Below are 22,430 nucleotides of genomic sequence, written 5' to 3' on the forward strand. Positions count from 1 at the left end.
CTCAGGAGGAGAGTTTGGGGTCTTGTGGCCCGCAGGGCACCTGAGGACAACCATCAGGATGCTGCTCTATGGAATGGGGGAGATGACAGGTCACAGCGCAATGTGCCTGACCCCTGACCTCAACCCCACTGACAGGTGACAGACCTCACAGTGGACACAGTCCCAGGCTACCGCACCATCTCCTCTCTGACCCCCATGAAGACTGGCTTCACCCCCGCACCCCCACCTAGTAAACCATCCACCATCCACAGACGGAGGTCACTCAGACTTAGGGGACTCAAGGGCCTGCGGGAGAACAGGCTCCTCCTTAGGGACACGTGGTGGTGGGAACAAGTGAGTCACGGAAGTTTCTGAAATAGCTCCTGGTGCAGGGGTGCATGAAAAAAAGGGGCTTCCCGGACGGGCCCTATAAGGCCTGGCTCCTGGCTCCCCTCCCCACTGGCCCTGGTCCAGACATGTGCAAATAGGTGTTCTGGGGACGTGGCTGGGAAGTCAGATGATGTGCCCTTGTTTCTGGGCGGAGTTTGCAGCAGCCATTAGCTCTCTGAGATGGGGATGGGTCATAGTGGGTCCCATAGATGGGTCTGAGGGTGACTGGTGGGAGGATGGGACATTGGACCTGGTGGCTCACATTCCAGCTTACTGGTCTGAGGCAGAAGGCTGGGCTCTGGCCCTAGTCCTGACTCAGGCCTTGGGGTTAGTTCATATGCTCTGGTCAAAGCCAGGGCCCAGAGGGGCTGCTGCCTGAGGGGTCCTCTGTGGCATATGGCCAGCTGGCAGTCCTGGTGCTCACTCCCCCTGGCAAAGAGGGTGCACTCCTGATTCTGTGGATGGGAGCCCCTACCACCCATGGGTCCTGCCAGCCCCTTGCCTCTGGCTACCCCCACCCAGGGGAGGAGGAAACATGTGGCCTGGCTGGCCTCCCCTCACGCCTTGGATCTGCCCCAAAGGCCATCCATTTGCACAGGATCCAGGCCACACACCTGGCACAGAGGTGTGAGCATGAGTGGCTGGAGGCAGCCTTGCACAGGAAGCAGGTGGTAGAGTGGGCTTGGAGGTGACCCTGTGTCCTCTGATCAGGCTCTTCCAGCAGGGGTGCCACCTGCCCCCAGACTTCATGGTGGTTTCTCTATGCTCCTACACCTCTGACCTGCTCTCATGGGGGCTCCAGCTAGGTCCCACAGGTCACAGGGGGCCTCCCTCTCCTTCCCCAGGTCACCTGGGTGGCTAACCTCAAAAATCCACATCATGGGCTTTGTCTGAGCTGGGTGGCAGCCAAGGGCTCCAGGCCTCTGGCCTCAGCTCACTCTTCCTGCCTGGATCCCGGAGCTGGGACCCAACTGGAGAGGAGTGTCCCTGGGCCCTAGCACCTGCAAGGGATCAGAGTGGTGGTGACACCTGAGGTGTGGGTGGCTGGGTGGAAAGAGAACATTCCCTTTAAAGTAAGAGCAAGGCAGCCCCCAGACCTTCATGGAGAGAGGAATGCGGGGGTACAGGAGTGTCCAGGTGGAGAGCTGCACCATGACCTCGGGGTATAGACGGAGGAAAGCAGGGATGATGGGCCTCCCACCACCGTCAGATGCTCTGGGTGAGGGAGGTGGGGCTGTGCACCCACCAAGGGTCTTTGAGGCCAGGAAGGCCAGGCCTGAGCATCTCCTGGAGCCTGCATCCACATGGCCCTCTGGACCCTCCTGTGGTGGGTGACACGGTTGTCCTCCAGACCCCTCCTTTGTATGACGCCCAGGCCTGGATGCATCAAATGTGAGTGGCTGTCTCTACCCCACATGCAGGGTTGACCCCCTTCCCACAGGGCAGAAGGCACGGGGAGACATCAGCCTCACAGGTACCTCTGTGCGGGCTACACAGAAAGCTCCTCCCTCCATTCTATCACCAAGCCCGCCAACCTCTGCAGGGGTGTCAGGGGGCTCAGGCCACCCAAGGGCCCCCTCCTGTCCCCTCCTCTCCTTATCCCCCCCCCCCAGACTTGGAGGGTCAGAGAAGGGGCATTGAGAGCCAACGGAACCTCCCAGTTTGGGGTGAGGGGAGGAGGTGGGGTGGGGATAGAAGGACAGGCAGGGGATGACATGGCTCCTGGTCCTCCATTCTCTGCCTCCTCCAGCCTCTACTCTGTGGGGTGTGAGTGAGGAGTGGGGCTCAGGTTCAGGACCCAGCTTGCTGGTATTTCAGAGTCGGTGAGCCAGGCCTCCTGGGTGCACAGTCTCCCTCGGTCGGCGGGCAAGAGATGAACTGGCCAGGAGAGACGTGTGTTCTCATTGGTACAAACCAGGCTGCACATGGCTGCTCCCCAGCACTGGTCTCCATGGGGCAACCTTTGCTCAGGACAAAGGAGGGCCAAGTTCCTGCCGCCGACCCCTGGCACCCAGCTCCCCTCCCTGCCTTCCAGGTCTGAAGTCAGTGCCTCTCCTGGAGCCCTAGCCCCTACTGCACCGAGCAGCTGCTGGTTGGGTCCCCATCACCCTTTACCGGCTCCTCTTCCCCCACTGACCCTGTGGTCAGTCCTTGGTTCTCATCCACCTGACAGCTGACCCCTAATCCTCCCCCCTTGGCGTCCTTAGCTGCTGCCTCCTCCTCTCCAGCATCCAAGCCTCCCGACAGCTGAGGCTGAGCCCCTAACCCCTTCTCTCCCCTGCTGGCTGCTCCCAGGGGCCCTCCTGGGGTCCCTTGGCTTTGGACACCAGGTGCTGAGGCTGCGGCCTCCATCCAGGCCTCGTCCTTGACCCGGCATGCAGCTGCGGTCTTTCTCCACAGGCTCCATGCCCTGGGCCAGCCCATCACCAACTGTGCCAACACCTCAGGACCTGCACCACCTGAGGGCTGGTGGTTCCGGGGTTCCCCTGTTCCCTCAGGATGGGGCCCTGGGGCGCTTCTCATGGGTGTTCACACAGCTACCCTTTCTCTGGGGTTCCCTCACCAAGTGTCCTGAGAATTTGACCTTGTGAGGTGTGGTCACTGTCTACACCAAGGCGTTGGGTTAGGGTTGGGCTTACAAAAACACACAACAAAATGGGAGGAAAGTACACATTTGTCACAACAGCAATGAAGTCTGAGGCCCCAGCAGGTGGAGAAGGGGCCTTGGCACTTGGGTCCCGAGATGTCCCCACCTGTGGCACTTGTGGGCCCCCTCCCCCCCCCACGCCCGGAACTCCTTCCCAGCTGTAAATGGGTGAACAGTTGGCTGCCCTGGGTCTGACTGTCTGTTAAAATGACTGTTCTTTTCCCCAGCCCAGTGCCCTGAGTGTGCCCCAATGAATCAGAGGAATGGCATTTCGAAGCATAACCAGGGCAGTTTTCCCTGGCTCATATGCCCCACTGGGGCTCCCTGAGGAGCTAGGCTGATGCCTGCATCGGGCCCGGGGAGGGCTGGCCCTGAGAAAGCAGTGGGAAACCTGTGCCCTGAACCCTGGGGCCTCTGCTTCGGGGAGGAGACAGGAGCGGTGGGCACCGTGGCGGGGCCTGGAGGAGGGAGCACCACCCACAGACTGCCCTGGGCCTGGCCCCCTCCTGCCCATCAGTGAGCCCTTCCTTGTGTCTCACCTGACCCAGCAGCTTCTTGGAGAGGACTTGGCACGCCCCCGAGAAGCATCCTGTAGGATTGCTGACCCTGGCTTCATGACTTTCCCTGGGACCTCGGGCTTGGCCGTGTGGCTTCGCTGGCCTGTGAGATGTGAGGGCCTCCTCGCTGTCCTCAATGTAAAGAGTGTGTCCTGGCGGCTGCTCGAGCGCAGGGCAAACCCCACCGGAAACTGAATCTCGGGCAGACAGTGAGCTTGAGGAGCCACGTCTGCCGCTGGGCCTCCGAGGTTCTGGGTGGTTTGTCACGAAGCGTGAGTGTGGGGCTCGCTGGCTAATGCACCAGCATCCTAACCTGCTGGTCAGGTGGAATCTCCTTTGGTTTGTGCTGCTTGGATTCCTGGCCAGGTGGGTGCTGTCCACGCACTGCCTGTCTTTCCTTGGCGGCATAACGCTGTTTCTCTTTTCAACCCCCACCCCCATTTTAGAAGTGAGGCCCAGGGTGCTTAGCTCCAGCTCCTCTGAGAATGGAGGCAAGGCCTCATGCTTCTCCTCATGCTCTTTCCCCTGAGGGCTGTCCTGGGGTGCAGACCCCGTGCCTTCTGAGCCACAGCCCCGGAGCTCTGTGTGTGTGGAGATGCCAGGGTGGAGAAGGAGGCCCCACTGTGGTGGCCTGTCCCAATCAGGTGTGCAGTGTGCCCCCCTCCCCCAGAGCCTGGCCTCCTCCACATGGCTGTCTGTCCTGTCCAAGCCCCTCAATGGGCCATGGGGCTTTTATTTATTTATTTTTTTTATGGACTTTGCACATGGTCAAGTGCTACAAACATTTCCCCAGTCTGTTGTCTGTCTGTCTTTGAATGAGATTCTTTCATTTTCTGAAGAAAGAAATGAGCTTTTATGCAGTAAAATCTACTAGTATTTTTGTTGAGTTCCTATGATGATATCCTCATTGAAAAGTTTTTTTCAGCCAAAGATATAAGAAATAATAAATGTCCTCCTGGCATAAAGCACACTTTTCAGAAGAAAAGGAGAGGGAGAACAGCTCCTGAACTTGGTCTCGTATTTCCCTTTTTCCTCCTCAACGATGTTGACTGTCTTTGCTTCACGCTCAAGTATTTGCACCTCCTGAGTTCTGGATTCAGAGGCCCTGGAGGCTGCCCACAGCTCCCTCCAAGCTCACCCTAGGCCGACTGACCCTTGAGGTGGGCAGGGAGAGAGAGCAGGTGGGGACAGCGAGGGGAGCCTGGAGGAGAGACTGAGAGGGCTGGCTCTTCCTTTGGTCCAGTGTTAATCCCTCCCATTGGGGTGAGGGTGGAGGGTGTGGCCTCACACCTGAGCTGGCAGGTGAGCTTCTCTGGGAATCAAATTCATACTCTGCAAGGGGCCACATGCAGCCTGTGGCCTGGGGCAGGAGCCGGCAGGGAGCCTGAATCTACCTGCCCTGCTGTGCCAGCTCCCAGGACCCGCCAGCATGCTGCTGTCTCTGCGGGGCAGCATGCAGAGGTAAGGCGGGGAGTCGGGGGGACCTGGGCCCTCCAGGGGAGACAAAGCACTTCTTTAATCCGTGGATGTTCTGACAACCTGGCAGAAAGGAGTCACTCTGTGTTTGTCTTAAAAAGGAAGTTACGTGGTTGGGGGCTCTAACACTCCCCTGAATTCACCCCTAGTCTTGGGCCTCTGGGGACAAGAGCCCAGGGCTGAGGAGAAGATGCGGATTTGAGGTTTGGGGTGAAGGCCTGGGTGGAGGAATGCGAGGTGCCTGAGACCTCCTGGCCCCAGTCTGGGTGTCACCTTCCTGTGGCTGGGCCCCTGTATTTGTAGTGACCTTCCATCCTCCTTCATGGCATTGGCAGTTACCTGCATTTGCATTTTGGGACGCTTGCTGGAGGCCTGAATGTGTGAGAGGGAGTCCCTGCCAGCTTTAGGTGACACGTGGCTATTCCCCTTTATAAGCAGAGGAGGTAGAGTATCGGACACACTGCATTTGGAGGGAAGCGGGCCTGATCTGCAGATGCTTTGCATTTTACTTCTCTGCCTCATCCCACAAGCTTTTGGGGGATTCCAGCACCTCTGATGCCCTCCTCTCCACCTGTGCCCAGCCCTCGCTGTGGGCCCTGGGGGCTAGCAGAGATGGGGGAAGGTCCCAGTGTCTCTCTTCCTGTGAACTTTGTCACCATTCTGTGAGGAGGAGGCATGAAGGCTGGGGATAGGGTCACTCTAGCTGGGGCCAAGCCGGCTTTCTCTGGTTGCCCAGCATCCCGTGCACAGGGCAGGTGAGGCAGCGCGGGGAGCCCCAGGGCATGGGCTGTCTGGTTGCTCTGAGTGTCTCAGGCTCATGGGTTCAGCTCAAAGCGCTTGGAGGAAGGGGCTTCCAAGTCACTGCAGCCACAGAGTCCCTGTTCCCACAACCCTGCATGGGCCACCCAGAGCCCGTTTAGTTCCCTTGAATTGTGCGAACGTTTGCAGGCTTCTCTCGCTTGGCCCAGCACGCTTGTTTGGTGAGGGGCAGAAAGAGGACAACCTTGGGCAGGGACCCCGTGGCCCTGGGCAGTCCGAGGAGCTGTAAGCAGAGCCGAGACTTTCTGGCCAGATGGGCTGTGGCATCTCAGTGAGTCAGTCCCCTTGCCTGTGATGGATTTAGGCACAAACCCTCCTCCGTGACTTCAAGGTTTTGGGTGACCCCTGATTTGGGGGGCATCTCCCCAGGCTCTCATGGCTGCTGGGGACCCCAGCCCAAGACTGTGGACTCATTGGCTGTATGGCAGTCGTTGGATGGCTTTGGGATATCCATCTGGGCCTCTAAAAACCTGCATTTCTGTTTATTTGAGACTCAGTTCTGTGGGAGCAAAGAACCCTGAGAGTGCTAGCCCTGAGGATCGGTGCTTGTGGGGGCTCCATGCATTTTAGGACGCTTGCTGGGGGGGCCCGAGTGCCTGAGAGCACCTCCCTGCCAGCTCTTGGTGACACGTGGCTGTTCCCTTTATAAGCAGAGGAGGTAGAGTCTCAGACACACTGAAGTTGGGAGGGAGGCCAGCTGTAGGGGGGCTCCCAACCAACCCTGACAGGACCCCACTTGCCGATTAGGCAGCAGAACTTTGGTGAGGATGGTGCTGCCTCCAAGGGGGATCTAGGCAACATGAGCTCTGGGCTTCTGGGTGTCCTGTGGGGCCGAAGGAGGAGCCACTACAGGCCCACAGCCCTGATACTTCCTGTTCTGCCCTATAATCATTTTTATCTGTTCTACTAGAGGTGCATGAAATTCGTGCATGGGGGAGGGGGTGTCCCTCAGCCCAGCCTGCACCCTCTCGAATCTGGGACCCCTCGAGGGATGTCCGACTGCCCGTTTAAGCCCGATCCCACTGGGATCCCTCTCACAATCCAGGACTGCTGGCTCCCAACTGCTCGCCTGCCTGCCTTCCTGATTATCCCTAACTGCTTCTGCCTGCCAGCCTGATCACCCCCTAACTACTCCCCTGCCAGCCTGATCACCCCCTAACTACTCCCCTGCCAGCCTGTTTTCCCCTAACTGCCCTCCCCTGCAGGCCTGGTCACCCCTAACTGCCCTCCTCCTGCAGGCCTGGTCACCCCTAACTGCCCACCCCTGCAGGCCTGATCGCCCACAACTGCCCTCCCTTGCAGGCCTGGTCCCTCCCAACTGCCCTCCCCTGCTGGCCATCTTGTGGTGGCCATCTTGTGTCCACATGGGGGCAGGATCTTTGACCACATGGGGGCAGCCATCTTGTGTGTTGGAGTGATGGTCAATCTGCATATTACTCTTTTATTAGATAGGATAGAGGCCTGGTGCACGGGTGGGGGCCAGCTGGTTTGCCCTGAAGGGTGTCCTGGATCAGGGTGGGGGTTCCCTTGGGGCATGAGGTGGCCTGGGCGAGGGGCCTGTGGTGGTTTGCAGGCCGGCCACGCCCCCTGGTGACCCAAGCGGAGGCCCTGGTATCTGGGGTTTATTTATCTTCTACAATTGAAACTTTGTAGCCTGGTGTAGAGCCAAGCCTTCTGCTTGCTCATGGCGGCAGCCATTTCTATTGGGTTTTATGTATCTTCTATAATTGAAACTTTGTAGCCTTAAGTGAGGCCTGGGCCGGCCAGGGTGTGCGGAAAGCTTGGCTTCCCCCATCGCCGGGGGCAACCCTAGCCTCCTGCTCTTTCCAGCTCCATGGCTGCCGCCATTTCTGTTTGGATTTATGTATCTTCTATCATTGAAACTTTGTAGCCTTGTGTGGAGGCCTAGGCCGGCAAGGGCAGGCAGAAAGCTTGGCTTCCTCCATTGCCGGGGAAACCCAAGCCTCCCTCCTGCTCTCTGTGGCCGTAGCCATCTTGGTTGGGTTTATTTGCATCTTCGCTCCTGATTGGCTGGTGGGCGTGGCTTGTGGGTATAGTGGAGTGATGGTTAATTTGCATATTACTCTTTTATTATATAGGATGTTTATTATTTCATACATCTAGTATATATCGACTTCTTAGCAAATGGCGTGCAGCCCACAGTTGAGAGTACACCATCCTAGGCTGAGGAGCGTGAAGCAGTGATTGGGAGAAGGATCGGCATCCTGTGGGGTAATGGGACATGGGCTGTACTGGGCTCTCCTATACCAGCAGTCTGTTAACAAGCCCCCGGGACCCAGCCGCTGGAAGAGAGGGCGTGACATTTCTCAGGGACAGTGGCCCCTCTGCGCCCACTCCTGGCACCCCCTCCCCCGCCCCCAGTGGCTGCATTCACCTGACAGTTGAGGGGCTGGAAGGCCCTGGACAGCCTTGTGCTCACTGGCTGTTGGCGAGGGTGCCTCAGTTTCCCCCACATGGCCTTCCAGTGGTATAACAGCTTCCTTGGGTGGCTGTCTTGAGCAGGGTCTCAGGGCAGCAGAAGCAGACGCTGCATTATTCATGCTGAGCTCAGAATCGCAAAGCATCACTTCTGGCACATTCTACTGGTCAAAGCAACACCCTGTCATTCCTAATTCAATGGCAGTGAAATGGGTGGCATCTTGATGGGAGGGTAGCAGGTAGGTGGTGGGTGTGGTGGGATAGGCATCTGTGGCCACGTTTCTCCTCTGCCACATCTGCAGGTGGTGACAACGTGGCCTTCTTTTCTTTTTCTAGATGAAGTCCCCGGGTGCAGGGTGTGGACTCCTCTCCTCTGTGATTTGGGGGATGTTCAGTTTGGATGCCTGGCACCCCATCACTTTCTTTTTTTTTAAAAAAATATATATTTTTATTGATTTTAGAGAGGAAGGGAGAGGGAGAGAGAAATAGAAATATCAGTGATGAGAGAGAATCATTGATTGGCTGCCTCCTTCATGCCCCTGCAACCTGAGCATGTGCCCTGACTGGGAATTAACTGTGACCTCCTGGTTCATAGGTCGACCCTCAACCACTGAGCCATGCTGGCCGGGGGCCCCTGTTTCTTTTTGATTTGGCCTTTATATGGATGGTTCTGTGCTCTGAACTTGCTGGCCCATAGTCTCCACTCTGCACTGACCAGGTCTCCAGCACTGGGAATTGCCCCTGGCCTCCGGGAGCCCTGTGCCTGGCCTCACGCAGGTCTCTGTGGGGGGTACTGGAGGCTAGCTCCTCAGTGCTTTTTCTCAGCCCACTGAGTCGGGAAGGGGTCTAGGCCTCCTGTTCCCTGAGAATGCAGCCTTTGCTGGCAAGTGCTTGTGTGTGAGTGTGTGTGTGTATGTGTATGTGAGTATGTGTGTGGCGTGTGTATGTGTGTGCGCGCGTGTGTATGTGTGTGTGAGTATGTGTATGTGTGTGTGCATGTATATGTGTGTGAGTGTGTGTATGTGTGTGTGAGTGTGTACGTGTATGCGTGTGTGTGTGTGTGAGTGTGTGAGAGAGAGAGTGTGTGTGTGTATGTGTGTATGTGTGTGTGCATGTATATGTGTGTGAGTGTGTGTGTGTGAGTGTGTACGTGTATGCGTGTGTGTGTGTGTGAGTGTGTGAGTGTGTGTGTGTGTGTGTGTGTGTGTGTGTGTGTGTGTGTGTAGGGAAGCCCTGAGAAACTGTTCAGTCTCATCCTTGGCCCTTGCTAATTAAATGCTCTCTCTGCACTCACACCCTTCCAGCTGAAGTGCCGTTGGGGCTCCATAAGGACCAGGCGAAGGGACAATAGATGGATGGATGAGCAGTGACTGCTGTTTGGGGATATCTTTATCTGATGATTTTGGATCCTACACATGAGCTTTATCTAGGTGGGGGCCCTGCCTTAGCTGAGGAAGAATTTGTTCTAAGAAAGCCCAGAGCCCAGAGTCCAGAGGCCAGATGAAGAGCTTCTAGGCCATGTGTGTGGTGGGGGGATGGCAGTGTCCCTTCCAGTCCATTCTGCTTCCCTCCGGCTCTGGGACCCTGACAGGAAAGAGAGGGTGGGGCAGGTGACCGGGTGTGTGATTCTTCTACCTGTAGTGCTGGATTTTGGGGGTGATTTGTAAGATCACCCCCCCAAAAATTAGAGATTAGGCTGGGTGTTGTTTTTCTAGATTCCAGCTAAAATTGGCTGACGGCTGAATGATGGTCAGACGTTTGGTTCCATGTCCTTTTATAACCCCGCAGAGGGCAAATGTTTGTCCATTTCTCATGAGCTGGTCAGATGGGCCTGCAGGGTGGAATCCTGGATATAAAACCATTGTGAATCTTGCTCATATGCTGGCTGTCTTGACTGTTTATTGCTCACAATTTTATATCTTTTATTGGTTGTTACCAGATGTCAGGAATTCTTCCTGAGCAACCTGGGAATGGCCTCACCTGGGGCACTCACTGGTCAGCCCTCGGCTCACCGGAGAGTGGGCGTGGGCCTGGGCACCTTATGCTCTCCCCACTGGCCCCCAGTGGAACTGGACCAATGCCACATCCTGTTCTCAGTTCCAAATGCAGGGAGTTTGAGGCTCCTGAGCAACGTGGGCCACCCCCAAAGGGAAGGGGGTGCCACAGAGAAGTGTTTGTTTAAGGGGTGACGTTCATGGGGATTGAGGTGGCCCCTTCCAGCTAAAGGCACTTGGAAGCATGATCACATTGTTTATACTTTTCAACTATTTTTCATAATTTTTCTCACAATTATTGGCTTTAATTTTTTTTTTAGGAGCTGGAGTCATTTAAACAGTGTTAACATTTTATTTTTTTCAAACAGCTTTATTGACATGTAATTCACATACCAAGCAATTCATCCATTTAGCCTTGTGCAACCACTGGGCTCTCGTTAAAGACTAACCATCTATGAGCAACTCCTGGTGTCAGGACAGGCCGGAGAGGGACTCCCTGCCTCGGCCCTGAGGGTTGGTGGCCCCTCTGGGCTGACCACTGGTCCCCCCATGGCCACTGCCTTCCCAGGTCACTTCAACCCCCACAGCCCTACTGACCCCACGGGCAGGCGTTGGAACTAGAGCCAGAAGAGCCTCTCTTTAGAAATGGGGAGTTCTCTGCAAGACTTCCTGGTTCTCACTGGGCAGCTGCGAAGAACTGAGACACATTCATGCTGCCTCAAGGCCAAAGAGATTATTGTAAGTTGCAAACAGTTGGTCAGTGTGGGCAGAATCTTATTAAAGCCTCTGCAAGGCGTCGGTAAACCGCAGTATTTGTGGGAGGGAGTTTTATGGTGGAACAAAATGTCGACTGGAGAGTATCGTAGGGGAGACCAGCCTGGCAGACGTCCCAGCAGGGGTTAAACTCAGCAGGTGTCCGGGGACAGCACACCGCTTCCCTGGGAGGGTCTCATGAGTTCAGTGGAAATGACTGCAGCACAGTAACCCCGTGGCTCTGTGACCACAGAGTGGCCTTCTAGAAGGGCAACACTTTGGGGTTTGGAAACTTGTCCCTTCTCACTCTGGTGCAGACTACTGGTTCCCCCAGATCCGTGCACCTCACTGGGGCCCTGCTTCTCCTAAGTCCCCCACCTGCTTCTCCTGGTCACTCCCCTTTCTGCATCTCAAGGGGTCCCTGTGCTGCTGCCCACAGGACGCTGCTGACTTGGGCGTCCTTTCCTATTTGGCCCCACTCACTGCTGTTCTATCACTTATTTAAAAAAAAAAAAAAAAAATATATATATATATATATATATATATATATATATATATATATATATATATATATATATATATATATTTCAGAGAGGGGAAGAGAGGGAGAGATAGAAACATAAATAATGAGAATCATTGATCGGCTGCCTCCTGCACACCCGCTACTGGGGATCGAGCCCTCAACCTGGGCATGGCCCTTGACCAGAATCAAACCCGGGACCCTTTAGTCCGCAGGCCGATGCTCTCTATCCATTGAGCCAAACCAGCTAGGGCTATCACTCCCCCCCCCCATATTTATCTATTTAATTATTTATTTTGCACTTAACTATGCAATATACAAACTAAATCTATTACCAGGTTGTAGATACAAGATAATTAGCCATTTACATGAAAAAAATTAATATTTCAAGAAAAATGATTTTAATATAATAATATTATGTCACTTATTTTTAAAAAATATTTTTATTGATTTCAGACAGGAAGGGAAGAGAGATAGAAACATCAATGACGAAAGAGAATCATTGATTGGCTGCCTCCTGCACACCCCACATTGGGGATTGAGCCTGCAACCCAGGCATGTGTCCTGACTGGGAATCGAACTGTGACCTCCTGGTTCACAAGCTGACACTCAACCACTGAGCCATGCCAGCCGGGCTGTTCTATCACTTATTAAGGATCAGCTATTCCCACCTGTCATAAGGACTGGGGTAGCATCAGGGAGAGAATTACTTGGAGAACAAGGCTGAAGTGAGGGAGGGAAAAGCTTATCTAGTGTCCGTGTGTGTGCATTGTGTGCAATGTGTGTGCAGCATGTGCAGTGTTGATAGTGTCCACAGTGTGTGCATTGTGTGTGTTTTGTCTGTGCAATGCCCACACTGTGTACAGGGTGTGCTGTGTCCTCAGTGTGTGCATTGTGTGTGCTTTGTCTGTGCAGTGTTCACAGTGTGTGCATTGTGTGTGCTTTGTGTATGCAGTGTCCTCAGTGTGTGTACTGTGCGTGTTTTGTCTGTGCAGTGTCCACAGTGCGTGTTTTGTCTGTGCAGTGTCCACAGTGTGTGCGTTGTGTGTGCAGTGTCCACAGTGTGTGCATTGTGTGTGTAGTGTCCTCCGTGTGTGCATTGTGTGTGTTTTGTCTGTGCTGTGTCCACAGTGTGTGCATTGTGTGTGCAGTGTCCACAGTGTGTGCAATGTGTGTGCAGTGTCCTCAGTGTGTGCTTTGTGTGTGCAGTGTCCTCAGTGTGTGCATTGTGTGTGCTTTGTGTGTGCTGTGTCCACAGTGTGTGCTTTGTGCAGTGTCCTCAGTGTGTGTTTTGTCTGTGCAGTGTCCACAGTGTGTGCAATGTGTGTGCAGTGTCCTCAGTGTGTGCATTGTGTGTGCAGTGTCCTCAGTGTGTGCATTGTGTGTGCAGTGTCCACAGTGTGTGCTTTGTCTGTGCAGTGTCCACAGTGTGTGCATTGTGTGTGCTTTGTGTGTACTGTGTGTTTTGTCTGTGCTGTGTCCACAGTGTGTGCAATGTGTGTGCAGTGTCCTCAGTGTGTGCTTTGTGTGTGCAGTGCCCTCAGTGTGTGCATTGTGTGTGCATTGTGTGTGCAGTGTCCACAGTGTGTGCATTGTGTGTGTTTTGTCTGTGCAGTGTCCACAGTGTGTGCAACGTGTGTGCAGTGTCCTCAGTGTGTGCAATGTGTGTGCAGTGTCCACAGTGTGTGCATTGTGTGTGCAGTGTCCACAGTGTGTGCATTGTGTGTGTTTTGTCTGTGCAGTGTCCACAGTGTGTGCATTGTGTGTGCAGTGTCCACAGTGTGTGCAATGTGTGTGCAGTGTCCTCAGTGTGTGCATTGTGTGTGCAGTGTCCTCAGTGTGTGCATTGTGTGTGCAGTGTCCTCAGTGTGTGTTTTGTTTGTGCAGTGTCCTCAGTGTGTGCATTGTGTGTGTTTTGTCTGTGCAGTGCCCACACTGTGTGCAGGGTGTGCAGTGTGCTCAGTGCACGCAGAGTGTTAAGTGTCTGAAGCGTGCACATTTCCCTTCCTGGGTGAACGCTCAGGGTCTCTGGCATCCACTTGAGCTTGTCCCTCCCCACAATGGTGCCGCTGTGTCCTGACCTGGTTCTTTCCACTGGACATGCTCTGCTGGGTGTGCCTTAGCTCTTCCAGTGCTCCAGGTGGCTTCCCCACCTGCCCGTGTGGAAAGGCGCCGGTGCTGTGCGGGCAGGGACAGTGTGGCCTGCTGATGAATGTGTCTCTGGGCACAAGCCTCTTCCCCAGCGAGTGGCCTCAGGCAAGACATGTGATCTTCCTGAGCCCAGTGGGTACCAGTGACCTCCTGGGACTTCATGGGATAGAGCAGGTCAGGTGTCAAGGGGTACTCGGTGACTCCCGGACAAATCCTTGCACATGTCCTCTCTGGACAAAGGCTCTGTGCACTTTAACTCAGAGGTCCTGAGAGGTGGTGTCAATCACAACAGTGAGGGACAGCCCTACACTTTGGGGCGCCCTGTCCTAGCCTGTCTCTTCCCTGATCTGGTCACAGTGTCTCCCTTGGGTGTCCCAGCCTGGGGACTATTGCCTGAACCCCACCTGCTGAGTTCCTGGAACCCAAACAGGCCCTCTAAGTGTCCTCTTTTGTGGGGCTTCTCCCCTTCTGCGGCGGGGGGGTGGGGGGGTGGGGGGGGAGGGGAGAGGGCGGAATGCCAGGATGTACTACCTCCCAGCCCCCACCCAGGATGTGCCCCTGGGGTGTGAGTTCAGGGGTCTCAGTCAGGCCAGTCTCCAGGGACCCCTGACCTGCTCTCACCTCCACCTGTCAGATTCCTGCCCACTTCCTGGAGAATGGATCTGCCTCTTGGCTTCCCCTGGCTTTGGGCAGTGGGTAGTGTGGCAGGTGGCCAAAGGGGAGTAGAGTCTGATGATCCATCCACCCAGGGCCTGCACAGGCCGGCACACAGTACAGGAGCCGAGCCTGTGGTACATGAGGGGCAGAGGGTATAGCCACTTAGGGTTCAACAGGAGCTGTTACATGGTGATGCTGAGCTGAGGTTGGTGGGGTGGATGGCACTGGTCCCTCCTGTACCCTGACTGTGGCTCCCCTGACCACAGGTACTTCTGGACCCTTCTCCTCCTGACCCTGCTCCTGCTGGTTGGCCTCCTGCTTGTGGATGTGGAAATGCTCACACCGTGAGTGCTGCATTGGGTGCTCTGTGGTCTGGGCACTGCTCCCTCCCAGACCAGTACAGGGCCCCAGCCTGCCTTTCTCCAATCACTGGCCAGTGACCGGCCAGGTCACACCTCTTAGATGGCCTGACCCATTAGCTTTTGGGACCCATTAGCTTCTTGAGGTCCTCCTCCCAATGAGTCCTCTGGGCAGTGAGGAGGACTCTGGGAGGGTGGGGCCTGGGCCTGGGCTGGGGGTGTCTTGGGGAGAGCTGCTGTGTGCAAAGGGTGACCAGGTTCTGGAAGGGAGGGCTAGGGCCTAGGTTTGGGGAGATCAGGACCCCTGCTCCCTGCCTGTCAGTGGTATGTCCTCTGTGAAGCCCAGGGCCCACGGGGATGGCCACATAGGCCCAGCGCTTTAGCCTGGCTGCTGGGAGCGTTTTGTGGCCCCAGGTCACCTCCCCCTGTCCCTACTGCCAACTTTGGTTGGATCTCCTTAGGATATGGGGGAATGCCAAAGTCCCTGGGTCTCTTTGCCACCCCACCTACTCACTGTCCCCAGGGCCAGTGCAGGCCTCTGGACCCTGCCTCCCTCCCCCATCCTGGGTCCCTGTTACTGGCCCTGCTTTGGGGCCTTGCTGCTCCAGGCTGGAGTCCACCGCTGAGGAGACCAGCCTCCACTCTTGCCCTGCGGTCAGGTTGGCCCATCCTGATATGAAGAGTCAGCCAAGAAATGCCAGACACGTGGCCCAGGCCACAGGCCAGCACCATGTCAGGTGCCCCAGGAGCCAGACAAGAAGTTGGGGGGCCAAGAGGGGTGCCAGCGTCTAGGGGTGCAGCCTGTAGTACATGAGGAGCAGATGATGCAGCCACCTAGGGAGAATCATGTTTGTGCCAGGGGGTCCTTGGGGGCTGCAGGGTTGGAGGGTCTCTGGTTAGAGGGACCACAGTGATGTGGCTGGGAGGGTTGGGATGTCACCACTATGGGGAGTGCGGGTTGGGAGGCTGCTGGATTGGAGGTCATGTAGTTGGGGGAGTAGGTTGGGGGTCGCTGGGTCATGCAGCTGGGAGGTTTGCTGGGTTGGGGTCTCTCCCAGTGGGGATTTTTGGTTGGGGGTGCAGGGGGGGCAATGTCCCTCACTGATGGCAGCATGCTGTCCTCCCAGCCTACTCGGCGGCCAGACTGAGGAGCTACCCATCACCAACATCATGTTTCTCAAGACGCACAAGACCGCCAGCAGCACGGTGCTCAACATCCTCTACCGATTTGCTGAGATGCACAACCTGTCGGTGGCGCTGCCAGCCGGCTCGCACTTCCACCTGGGCTACCCCTGGCTCTTCCTGGCACGCTACGTGGAGGGCGTGGAGCAGGATGGCCCACAGCGGCACTTCAACATCATGTGCAACCACCTGAGGTTTAACCTGCCCGAGGTGGGGCTGGGGGGCGTGCCCTCTGCAGGGGGGAGATGGGGCGTAATGGAGGGCAGGACTCAGCCACAGGCCTTGAAGGCGCTTTGTGGCGTGACCATGCTGGAAGGCGTCAGGCCTGGCCGTGGGAGAGACTGTGGGGTGTGTACAGGGACCTGGCTGAAGGGGGCTGGTAGCGGTCCATTGGAAGACCCTGCCACTCCAACCCCCACTTCCAGTGGCCTGCAATTGCTCTTGGAATCAGATAGGGGTGCCCTCACAGCCTGCCACCCTCTCCTCCTTCTCCAGATTCCTCTTGTTCCCAAACCGCAGTCTTCCCACCCCAGAACCTCTTCATGTGCTGTCCCCTTCAGTGCGATGCTCTTCACACCTCCTCTTGTGGGCCTTTGGGTCTCAGATTCTTAGAGATCATCTCCTCCTGGGGGCTTCCCTGACTTCCCTTCCAGGAGAGAGAGGGGGAGGGGGAGGGAGTTTGGGGGAAGGGCAGGGCCAAGTTCAAGTGTTTTAGGATCGTTCTGGACACTGTGGAAAGTGGCAGTCAAGGGAGCAAGGGAGCAAGGGAGCATGGACGAGACGCAGGGAAGCCAGTGGGAGAGGTGGTGGGCAGGATCAGGTGTGCAGGGCGGGGGGGTGAGGACACCTGCCCCCTGAGCTTCTGGAAGAAGCCGGAGCGTCACCAGCCCGCATTCTGTCTCCGCACAGGTGCAGAAAGTGATGCCCAACGACACTCTATACTTTTCCATCCTCAGAAACCCCATCTTCCAGCTGGAGTCCTCCTTCAGCTACTACAGACACTACGCGCCCGCCTTCAGGGCCGCCCCGAGCCTGGACGCCTTCCTGGCGGCCCCGCACACCTACTACAACCGGAGCCTGAGCCTGAGCAACGCCTGCGCCCGGAACCACATGTGGTTCGACCTGGGCTTCGACCCCAACGCGCCGGTGGAGGAGAGCTACGTCCGCGCGCGCCTGGCCGAAGTGGAGCAGCGCTTCCAGCTGGTGCTCATCGCCGAGCACTTCGATGAGTCCATGGTGCTGCTGCGGCGCCGGCTTCGCTGGCGGCTGGACGACGTCGTCTCCTTCAAGGTCAACTCGCGCAGCCAGCGCACCGTCACCCGCCTGACGCCCGAGGGCCAGGAGCGCGCCAAGCGCTGGTGCGCGCTGGACTGGCACCTCTACCAGCACTTCAACCGCACCTTCTGGGCCTCAGTGCGCGCCGAGCTGGGCCCACAGGGACTGCGCTCCGAGGTGGCGAGGCTTCGGGCCAGGCGGCGCGAGCTCGCAGCCCTGTGCCTGCAGGACAGCGCGCCCAAGAACAAGACGCAGATCACCGACCTCAGGCTGCAGCCATTCCAGTCCGGGGAGGCCGACATCCTGGGCTACAACCTCAGGCAGGGCTTGGACAACGAGACGCTGCGCATGTGTCAGAGGATGGTCATGCCCGAGCTCCAGTACATGGCCCACTTGTACACCCTGCAGTTCCCCGAAAAGCCCCCCAAGATCATCCCCTTCCTGAAGGCATAGCCCCTCCGTTTGATGCCCGTCCCTGTGCTGTCATGCTGGGAGTCCCTGGGCCGGCCTCAGGCTGGTAGCTGGGCTCCTGGGATTACAGCCCCGGACCCCCAGTGTCCAGGGAGGAAAACGCCTGCAGGAGGAGCTCATGTTGGTCGCAGTCCAGAAGAGAGCCTGTTTGTTGGTCATGGGGAGGGACTTAGGGCGCCCTGCCTGGCAGGACATGATTCCTGGCTGCTCGGGGGTCCGGTGGTTAAAGTGCGATGCCCACCGTCAGTGTCATAGGCCCTGCACCCTTCAAAACGCGCAGTGCCCGGAGCGCTGGAGGAATAGCTCCTCTCACAGCTCAGCCTGGAGGCTCAGCCTGGCCTGCCTGCCCCGTGCTGGGGGCCCCTTCCGTTCCCCTCAGGGCCTCCAGCTCAGAGGACCTGGCAGCTGGGCTGGGCACCTGCAGCGGTGGGTACTCCTGTGTGTAGGTGTGTCCACACTTTTCAGGTGAATCAGCATTTCAAAGAAGGGGAGCCCCCCACACGATCAGAACAGGAGGCAGCAGCTCCCTGGAACACTGGGAACAGAGAACGTGGCCATTGCCCTCTCCCAGGAGGGGCAAACTTTTTCAAAGTGATTTTAACCCACAGAGCAGGGTAAACAAGAGCTTTCTTAGTACCATGGCTTCTGTTAGGAGGATACTCCACACGGTGCTACCGCCAGGTGACTTCAGCTCTTTCGGAAAACCTGGTCCAGTTAAGACAGGTCAGTAAGCCAGGGAAAGTAGAATAGGAAAATTGAGACAAATATTTAAATGACCTAGCAGTTTACAGCCAGCTAGTAAATCGCAAAATCCTATATTCTGTAACCAACGACACCTAAGAGTAAATGGTTTACACTTCTTCCTAACCAGAGGGTATACAGCTTAAATGACTCCTCAGAGAGATAGATAGCAGAAATCCAGTTAGTACGGTTTGTACCAACCACACCAAGGATGATTAAGTTAAAGAAATGAATTTGCCCAGCCTGGTGTGGCTGAGTGGTTGAACGCTGACCTATAAACCAGGAGATCATGGTTAGATGCCCAGGTTGCAGGCTCGATTCCCAGTGGGGATCGTGCAGGAGGCAGCATATCAATGATTCTTTCTCATCATTGATGTTTCTATCTCTCTCTCCCTCTCCCTTCCTCTCTGAAATAAAAAAAAAAAATTAATCTCATTTTGGTGCATCACCATAAATCTAATGAATATTCTGTTGAAATCCTCTCCTATGCCCTGGCCGGGTTGCTCATTTGGTTAGAGCATCTTCTCAATATGCCAAAGTTTTGTGTTCGATTCCCAGCCAGGGCACATACAAGAATCTACCAACGAAGGCATAAATAAGTGGAACAATAAATCTATGTTTCTCTCTCTCTCTCTCTCTCTCTCTCTCTCTCTCTCTCTCTCTCTCTCTCTTTCTATCTTCCTCTCTCTCTCTCTCAAATTAATACAAATTAAAAAAAGAGATCCTCCCCTAACACTTCCCCTAAACTCCCAGCCTTTAAAACCCTTAAAACAAAGGACCCGGTATGAACATTCCTTCCTGGGAACATGCCAAGCCTTATCCTTCCTCCTCTTCTTCCCCCCACAGGCATGCACCTCCTAAACTCTAAGGGTCCCATGAGCCTTGTAGCCAGGGGAGCAATGGGCAGTGGCAGCTCATCCAGGGCTCACCCCTGAACCTGTCTCTGAGCCCCCTTGTCTCTGACTTTCCAGTGAGCTGACAGCGCCGGCCTTGGCTCACTTATTTCCCCTGAAGTTCCCAGAGAACCAAAGCAGCTCCACCTAGCCTCTCTCCTGCTGCTGCTCCTACCCTACGCCCTTCCTTGCTTCACTGCCCCCAGCTTTAATGAACGTCCTCTCAGAATAAAGAAAAGGATGAGGAGAAAACCAAGATGGCGGCATAGGTAAGCACCTAAACTGCTGCCCCGCACAACAATTTCAAAACTACAACTAAAAGACAGAACGGACACCATCCAGAACCACAGGAAAGCTGGCTGAGTGAAAATTCTACAACTAGAAGGAAAGAGGAAAGCTCACAGAGAAGGAGTGGCAAAGAGCTGAGGTACGGAGACACGCGCGCGCAGAGAGGAAGGGCGGCGAGTGCCTGGCTGGCTTTCTCTGGCGGAAGGGGGAAGGAAGCCCCCGACTGCACTGAACCCCAGTTCCGACTGCACTGAACCTCAGTTCCGGGAGAAACCCTGTGGACCCAGGCTCATACAGGGGGAGTTTGGACTGTCAGGTAGAGAGAAAGGCACACGGAGACTCGGAGACTCAGGGGAGCCGCAGCGGCAGGAGTCTGGAGGTGGGAGTGCGCACAAAGACTGACTGCGGAGGTTACCACAGGCTATCCCTAGCGGAAGGGAGTCGGAAGCTCCTGACTGCACTGAACCCCAGTTCTGACTGCACTGAACCGCAGTTCCGGGCGAGCCCCTGGGGACCCACGCTCTTACGGGGGAAATCTGGACTGTAAGGCGGAAACTTGGGAACCGCGGAAGGCAGAGGTCTGGAGACTCGCGAGCAAGGGCAGGGCTGACGGGAAGCCAAGACTGTCTGCTCCGCCCTGAGACTCCGCCCCTTCCAAGCTGAGCACAGAGGCCTTTGCAATCTGGCAAGGCTAATCCTATAAGGCTGTCTCCAGCACCAAAAATCTCCCAGTGTAGACACAGCTGATCCTCACAGCCAACTGGCCTGCAGGTCAATTCCTCCCAGTGATACCAACAACAATCAAGGCTTAACTACAACAAGGCTGTACACACAGTCCACAAAGGGGTGCACCAAGAGTGTCCACCTCAGATTAAATGGGGAGGCCAACCCACTGGGCCATATAGGAAACCTAGCACACAAAGCTACCCTACCAACTCAGGGCAGCAGTGAAAAATGGGGAGACGAAGAAACAGATCAGAAACGAAAGAAATGGAGGAAAACAAATGACTGGATATAGAATTCAAAACCACAGTTATAAGGCTTTTCAAGAATATCCTAGAAAAGGCCGATAAATATAACGAGACCCTCGAAGATATGAAAAAGGACCAACTAGAAATTAAACATACACTGACTGAAATAAAAAATATTATACAGAGACCCAACAGCAGACTAGAGGATCGCAAGAATCAAGTCAAAGATTTGAAATACAAAGAAGCAAAAAACACTCAACCGGAAAAGCAAAAAAAAGAAAAAAAAATCCAAAAAGTTGAAGATAGTGTAAGGAGCCTCTGGGACAACTTCAAGCGTACCAACATCAGAATTATGGGGGTGCCAGAAGAAGAGAGAGAGCAAGATACTGAAAACCTATTTGAAGAAATAATAACTGAAAACTTCCCCCACCTGGTGAAAGAAATAGACTTACAAGTCCAGGAAGCGCACAGAACCCCAAACAAAAGGAATCCAAAGAGGACCACACCAAGACACATCATAATTAAAATGCCAAGAGCAAAAGACAAAGAGAGAATATTAAAAGCAGCAAGAGAAAAACAGTTAATTACCTACAAGGGAGCACCCATACGATTGTCAGCTGATTTCTCAACAGAAACTATGCAGGCCAGATGGGAGTGGCAAGAAATATTCAAAGTGATGAATAGGAAGAACCTACAACCAAGACTACTCTACCCAGCAAAGCTATTATTCAGAATGGAAGGTCAGATAAAGAGCTTCACAGATAAGAAAAAGCTAAAGGAGTTCATCACCACCAAACCAGTATTATATAAAATGCTGGAAGGTATTCTTTAAGAAGAGGAAGAAGAAAAAAGTAAAGATAAATATTATGAACAACAAATACATATCTATCAACAAGTGAACCTAAAAATCAAGTGAATAAAAAAATCTGATGAACAGAATAAACTGGTGAATATAATAGAATCAGGGATATGGAAAGGGAGTGGACTGATAATTCTCAGGGATATGGGGGGTGCAGGAAGAGACTGGACAAAAATCGTACACCTATGGATGAGGACAGTGTCGGGGGAGGTAAGGGCAAAGGGTGGGGTGGGAACCTGGTGGAGGGGAGCTATGGGGGGGAAAAGGAGAAACAATTGTAATAATCTGAACAATAAAGATTTATTAAATTAAAAAAAGAAAAAAAAAGAAAAGAATGAGGTTTTAGTGAGATTAGAAGACACATTGCAGCAAATCTGAAAAGAAAAGACAATACTTGGAAACAGAAAAAGTGACTTCCGAAACACTGAATAGAGATGGTGAAAAACAGGGCACTACAGAGCCAGGGTGAGCTGGGGTCCCTCTCCCTAACCCAGGGACAAGGCAGAAGGAATCCCTGGGGAATGCAGAGAAAGGGAATCAGATGCCGGATGAACAGCGAGGGGATGACAGGCGGCTCAGAAGGACAGTAAGAGCCATGGATAAGAAACTATAGTCAAATGAGAAAGACTCAGAAAAAATCCAGTGCCCTGAGCATCAGGCAGGCTCCGCCAAAACCCAAAGGAAGCAAGACCCACACCTGGGCTAGCCTGGGCCAGTGTGGACCCAGGATAAGGAGGAAAGCTGCTGCTTCTGAACCCTGAGCAGGTTGCGGGTTGTATTGTAATGGGGGTGGGGGAGGGGAGCCTCCACCTCTGCCACGTTCCATCCTCAGCGGCACAGAACCTTGACCGCTGAGTCACCATAGAAATTCCATGGCATCTGCTTGTGCCTTTGGGGTTGGCAGGAATATGAACTGGTACGGTTTTTGGAGGGAAACTTTGGGGTATTTATTACCATATAAAGTGAATGTGGTTTGTCATAAGAACTCAGAAATGATCAGTCCACCCAC

The 22,430-nt window shown here is 54.7% G+C and overlaps 1 protein-coding gene across 1 annotated transcript; it reads left to right on the top strand.

Annotated features, from left to right (window-relative positions):
• Window positions 1-5,002: 5,002 nt before the first annotated feature.
• On the top strand, window positions 5,003-17,651 carry GAL3ST2 (galactose-3-O-sulfotransferase 2; the record flags this gene model as incomplete). Its single annotated transcript, XM_080668024.1, has 4 exons — window positions 5,003-5,034; window positions 14,649-14,726; window positions 15,869-16,133; window positions 16,833-17,651. The coding sequence occupies 4 exons, from the start codon at window positions 5,003-5,005 to the stop codon at window positions 17,649-17,651; spliced, it is 1,194 nt and encodes a 397-aa protein (XP_080524150.1).
• Window positions 17,652-22,430: the final 4,779 nt, after the last annotated feature.

The sequence above is a fragment of the Plecotus auritus genome (assembly GCF_963455305.1).
Source record: "Plecotus auritus genome assembly, chromosome: 5".
NCBI classification, from domain to species: Eukaryota; Metazoa; Chordata; class Mammalia; order Chiroptera; family Vespertilionidae; genus Plecotus; species Plecotus auritus.